This window comes from Magnolia sinica, chromosome 14 (genome assembly GCF_029962835.1).
Source record: "Magnolia sinica isolate HGM2019 chromosome 14, MsV1, whole genome shotgun sequence".
NCBI classification, from domain to species: Eukaryota; Viridiplantae; Streptophyta; class Magnoliopsida; order Magnoliales; family Magnoliaceae; genus Magnolia; species Magnolia sinica.
Window position 1 is genome coordinate 45,870,667 of NC_080586.1, and position 6,283 is coordinate 45,876,949.

At 40.4% G+C, this 6,283-nt stretch overlaps 1 protein-coding gene across 1 annotated transcript; it reads right to left on the bottom strand.

Annotated features, from left to right (window-relative positions):
- Positions 1-729: 729 nt before the first annotated feature.
- On the bottom strand, positions 730-1,316 carry LOC131224954 (receptor-like protein EIX2). The gene is made up of 2 exons (XM_058220390.1): positions 1,196-1,316; positions 730-1,076 (listed from the first exon to the last, which is right to left on the bottom strand). The coding sequence occupies exons 1-2, from the start codon at positions 1,314-1,316 to the stop codon at positions 730-732; spliced, it is 468 nt and encodes a 155-aa protein (XP_058076373.1).
- Between the last annotated feature and the right edge of the window lie 4,967 nt (positions 1,317-6,283).

Here is a 6,283-nt window from a genome sequence, read left to right on the forward strand (position 1 = left end):
GATTTTATCCGTTGAGAAAAAATGACCCAGTAAACAGCGACGGACTAAATCCGTCGTTTATTTGATTTTACGACGGATTTGGTCCGTCGCAAATCCGAGATTTTGGCGTAGTATCTTGTGTTTGCTTGGTGCTCTTGGATTGCTATCCTAGATATTTTGTTTGATTTCACAGCCCAATCCCCAACACTATTTGACTCTCTAGTTGCAATTATTTAGGTAGTATCCTGAGATTGAAGAGATCGAATTACTCCCGAGAACCCACGAAACAAAGATATGAAGTGGGTAAATGGAAATGGAAAAGAGATGTTTCCGATTCCTCCAAATCAGAAGGTTTTTCAACATCCGTATGATTTACTAAAGTAGATCGGTATTGCCCATATAATGAAAGCAGATCTTGGTCCATGGAGTGGGTCACATCCATATAATGAATTTCGACCATCGAATAATCCGAAGTGTGGCCCAATTGATGAGTAGGGAAGTTGACACCTATAAAGTAGGAATATTTATTATTATTATTGTTAATTGCAGAAAGGTGGGAGCACACCACTTGTAATTTTATTGATAGTTGAAAATTATATACATTTAAGGGAGCAATACTGACCAATCCCCTCCCCAATTTCTGATTACCAAGTTTTCTATTACAACTCTCATAATTATTACAAAAAAAGAACCTACCGTGAAGCAACATGAGTTACAACAGATATTCATTACTCATGACTTGGGTTTCCATCAAACTTCTTCAATCCAACGTCCTGTAAAGCAACAATTACAAAAAAGCCTTTCTTTCATATGATCAAAGAAGCTGTAATATGCAATCCTCCAAGAGTTATTGAACATTAGGACATAGCAGAAGGCCCAAAACCCAGCAACAAATCCTAGTCCCATGGCAAGGTAAAACCAAAGAATTTTATTGTCCTCTTCGTCTTTTTCTACAACATTACCAGTAGACATTGGAGCTCGAGATGTCTCATCACTAACACACTTATTTGTAAGAGGAGGTCCACAGAGACCATTGTTACCCATATAAATAGAAGGATCTTGCAGTGTTTGGAGCTGATTTCCCGATGGAATTTCCCCTGATAAGTAGTTATTTGACAAGTTCAACTTAGAAAAGTTAAACTTGACATGCTCCGAGGAATTATACTTGAAAGCTGATTTTTGGAGAAATCAAGGGACTCTAGTAATGCCAATATACCAATGTTGCCTGGGATCTTTCCAGTCAAATGGTTTCCAGATAAGTTCAAGATACGCAATCCCAAAAGACCTGTGAGTCCTTCAGGGATTTCTCCAGATAAGTTATTGCTTGAAAGATCCATGCAACCAGTGAAAGTGTTCTAGTGTATTCAAGCATCTGTCCCTTCACTGACACAAGCAAGTTTTCCTCATAATATAATCCTGATTTTCCATAGAATAGAAAGTGGTTCATCTTTTGCTCGTTTTTCATTGCAATGAGATTTTCCAAAATTCGAGAAATTTTACCAGATAAACAAATTTGTGCTACATCAAGGACCTGAAGAGAAGTTAGGTTTGATAATTGTGGTGGGATGTTATCAGTAAACATATTGGATCGTAAACTCAAAATTCTCAAAGCTGGAAAACTTTTGCCAATCCAAGTCGGAATATGACCTATGAAACAGTTGTATCTAAGGTCAAGAGTCTCCAAACTAGTACAATTCTTCAAAGATGAAGGGATTTTTCCTAATAGGCTATTGTTGCTCAAGTGCATTGTTCGGAGTCGACGTAATCCACCCAAAGACTCGGGTATTCCTCCAGATAACATGTTCTTACTCAAATCAAGTGCCTCAAGTGCTACGCAATTACCCAAACTCAATGGAATGATACCGCCAATATTGTTTTGGGAAAGGTCAAGGACAATCAAGGAATTCATTCCTTCCATGGATGAGGGAATTATGCCACTGATTTGGTTACCTTTGACAGAAAAGAATTCTAGATTGTGCATTGTGGATGTAAAATTTGGTAGGATTGGCCCAGAAAATTGATTATTGGAGAGAACAAGTACCTTGGCTCCATTCAATATGGATGGTATGGAGCCATTGAAATTATTCGAACTCAAATCAATGCTGGCCAAAGGCAGCATTTTTGAAGGGTTGGGCAATTGGCCAGAAATCTGGTTATTTGAAAGGTTCAATGATTTAACATGGGGAGTTAAATACCAAAACCAGGTGAGAATGATGTCAGAGATGGCTGTTTTAGAGAGATCCAAGTCCCTTATGAATTTTTGTGTTTGTAGCCAGGGAGGAAATCCAGGACCTAAATGAGATGATCCTAGCCATAAGAGATAGAGCTGAAATGGAGGGGTCCAATCAGGGTGCATATCAAAAAACAAAGAATTGGAAGACAGAGATAAGTACTTCAACTTTGTGAGGTTTTTAAAATGACCTTCAAACACCTTTCCTGTCAAGGAGTTGTTAGAGAGGTCACGCAAATACAAGTTAGAAAGTTGTCCTGAAGTTGTTGGGATTGTCCCATTCAAATGATTCCATGAGAGATCTAATTTTTCTAAGGAAGACAATTCTCTAAAAAGAGTGGCAGGGATTGGGCCTGTCAGCATGCAATCGTGGAGAGCAAGGTGTTTAAGATTTTTGAGTTCATCAAACCATATAGGAATGGGCGTATGCATATGGTACCCATCCAACGATATGCTCTCTAAATTGATAAGCTTAGTTATGGCTCTTGGAATGCTGCCTATGGTATTCTCACTGAATGACAGAGAGAGACTCAAGAGATGTCATATTCCAAATAGGCTTGGGGATTTCTCCATGTAACTGACTGAAAGACAGATCAAGTAGCTTCAGCTTACTCCAACTGCCTTGGAGGATCTCTGAGCAATCAAACATAAGGTTATCATTAGTTAATCCTAACAACAACTCTTCCAAGTTAAGAAGTTGTGAAAATTGATAAGGAACTGGACCTTGGAAAGGGTTATGTGAGAGATCTAAAAACACAAGGCTACTAATGTTGGCTATCCAGTTTGGAATTTTAGAGTTGAAGGTGCTCCAATAAAGATCAAGGACACGGAGAGATGTGTCATTTACAGAAGCAAGAGTAAGAGGAATATATGAAAGACGACAATGGGGTAAGCGTAGCTCAATGAGGGAAGGAGAGTTGTTCATTACATGCACCCAATCATGGCTTGCCATCTAAAGGTTCACACCAGACAAGTTGAGGTACTTGAGCAAAGGTAAGCTTCTCAACCACCACAAGTTTTCGGCACTCAAGTAGTCATAATCATCAGAAGATGAAGAAAGCTGCAAGGAAATGAGGTGAGAAAGGTTTCCAAGCCGACGAGGAATTCTTCCTCGGAGCCCTGCATATGATAAATTCAGATGCCTCAACTCCTTCATCGAACCCAAGAAGTCTGGAATTGGGGGGCCATTAAAATCATTATAGCTCAAGTCCAAGAACTGAAGATGCTTCAATTCAACCAAAGCTGGATCAATTCCGCCACTTAGACTGTAGTTATCAGCGTGGAGGTCGAGTTTAAGAACAAACCCCGCTCTATTGTGGCAGGTAATTCCTCTCCATTTGCAGCAGTCAGAGGCATCATCATCCCAAGAAGAGAGAAGATTGACGGGATCGTTGAGAGCCTTCCGAAAGGTGGCGAGAGCTTTTCTATCCGAATCCAAGCAACCACTCACCTTCCAATATCCTCCCCAATATATTAGTATATCTAAAAGAAATAAGGAAATAAAAAAGCCTCTGTGCTAAGAAAACCGACTCTCTATTCCCTGTTCTCTGTTTGTAGTATAAAGAGGCAAGTAGCTTCTTTGCTAATTTCTCCCCCTCCGCTATTCCTAATTTATGATATTTGAACATCATGTTGTGTTGTGTTGTGTTGTGTTTTATGTGCATGCCGTTACATACGTTTTGAAACAATCCAAATATTAGGTGGACCACACTACAGGAAACGGTGGTGATTGACCGTTAAAAACTTTTCGTGGGTCACATATTTTTTTTGGATCAAGATGATGTTCGTGCTTTCTTTCATCCAGGTGCATTACCTTATCAATGGTTTGGATGGCAAAGAAACATTGCGTGGACCCTAGGAAGCTTTTAATAGTGACCAATATTCTATGATCACTCTTTCCTGTGGAGTGGTCAACCTGAGATTTGGATCTGCTTCCTTTTGGGCCCATGCCCTAAAATAAGCTTGAAAAATGGATGGACGGCTTGGATATACTTCTCATGAGAGCGGATTAGATGAGACCTAGACTCACCCAAGACGGTGCAACCCTTACTGTGGGGCCCACCTTGATGTATGGATTCTGTATCCACGCCGTCCATCCATTAGAAACTTTTCGTGGGCCACAAAAGCTTTGGATAAATATGATATCTGTGTGATCTCTTCATATAGGTCTTTGTGATCAATAAGTTAAATCGCAAATAAACATTTCAGTCGACTCGATGAAGTTTTTAGCGGCGGGGATTCAATCATGATTGTTTGTTGTGGTGTTGTCCACCTAACATTTGGGCATCATGCTCTAAAATGAGCTTTGAAAATGGATGGACGGTGTGGATTTAAGGTACATACATCACTGTGAGCCCCACAGTCAGGGTCCCACCCACCTCACCTAATCGGCTCCCTCTGTGCTTGTGTACTGAGTTAAATATGTGGGTTCCATGATGTATGTGTCTTATCCATACCATCCATCCATTTTATCACGTCATTTTGATGCATGAGCCATCATTGAAGGCTGAAAACTCCCTGAGGGCACTCACTCATGTTTATATGTCACGTAGACATGGATACTACTAAAATACAGATATCAGCTTGATACAAAACTCTGGTGGCCCAAAAAAGCTATCATAAGTATATCGCTCAATGGGATTGTTTTCTATGGTGTGGTCCACTAGAGCTAAGGATCTGTCTCATTTTTTTAATCTCAAGCTATAAAATGAGCTTACAGGACGGATGTGCGGCGTGGATAAGACATACATCACGGTGGACCCCTAGTTTTTACGAACAACTCATTTTCCGGTTGTAGAGTTGTTAACCGGCGAGTATTCGGTACTACCCACCAGAACCTAGTCAGGGACGGACAGTCTTGTCAGGGGCTCTTTAAGGCCCACCGTGATATATGTGTTTTATCCAATCCGTCCATCCATTTTGAAAAATAATTTAATGAAATAAGCTCAAAAGGAGAAGATTAAAAACTCGAGTGGAATACACCATAGAAAGCAGCGGTGATAACGACTCCCACCTTTAAAACCTTCCCAGAGCCTACCGTAATGATTATTTCCCACCCAACCTGTTCATAAGGTCACATAAACCGGATGAAGGAAAGTCATAAATATCAGCTTGATCTAAAACTTCTTTGGCCTCATAAGATTATCCGTCGTGGCATTCAATCTGAGCCATTTGAGAATTCGATCAACCTCGTTTTTGGACTCATCGGCTAAAGTGATTTTTTAAAATAAAATAAAATAAAAATAAATAAAAATGAACGAGTGTGATAAAACACATATATCACGGTGGGCCCAATGGCAACTCTGACAGTACCGTCCGTCTCTGGCTAGGTACTGGTGCGGGTAGTACCAATCCCCGCCCAGTTGAAACTACCGAGAAAACGCAAGATATCGACATGACGTTGGTCGTTGGGTTTGCTCCAGTAGCCCAAACCTGAAGTGACAATTTATTATTTCCGGTCAATCACCACCGGCTAATTCATTCAAGAGAAATTTGCGGCTGTGGACCCCACCTTCTATCCAGCAGTTTATACGAAGCAAAACAAGTTAGTTTGAGAACTTAGACCTGCTCGTACGGACAGCTAATTTGAGGACGAAAATACCCCTCCTTTCACGGAAACGGATTGGGTACTCCCCCTGCCACCAGCCAATGGTGGATGGTCGGTGGTCTGTGGGCCCCACCATGATGTATGCTTTTCATCCATGCCGTCCATATATTTTTCCACATCATTTTATGGTCTGAGACCAAAAATGAGGTATTTCCAAATCTCAACTGTACCACATTATAGGAAATAGTGTTGAATGAGCGTCGACCATTAAAAACTTTTTGGGGCCATAAAACTTTTTGAGGGCCCACTGTGATGTTTGTGAGAAATCCTCCCCGTCTAAGTTCATTCATAGGGTCACAAAGACCTGGATGAAGAGGAAAAACAAATTTCATAATGATCGAAAACTTTTGTAACCCCTAAAAGGGTTTCAATGGTAGACGTTCAATTCCCCACTACCTTTTACTGTGTGGTCCACTTGATAGTTAGATCTATCTTATTTTTCATCTCAAGCCTTAATATGAGTTCGC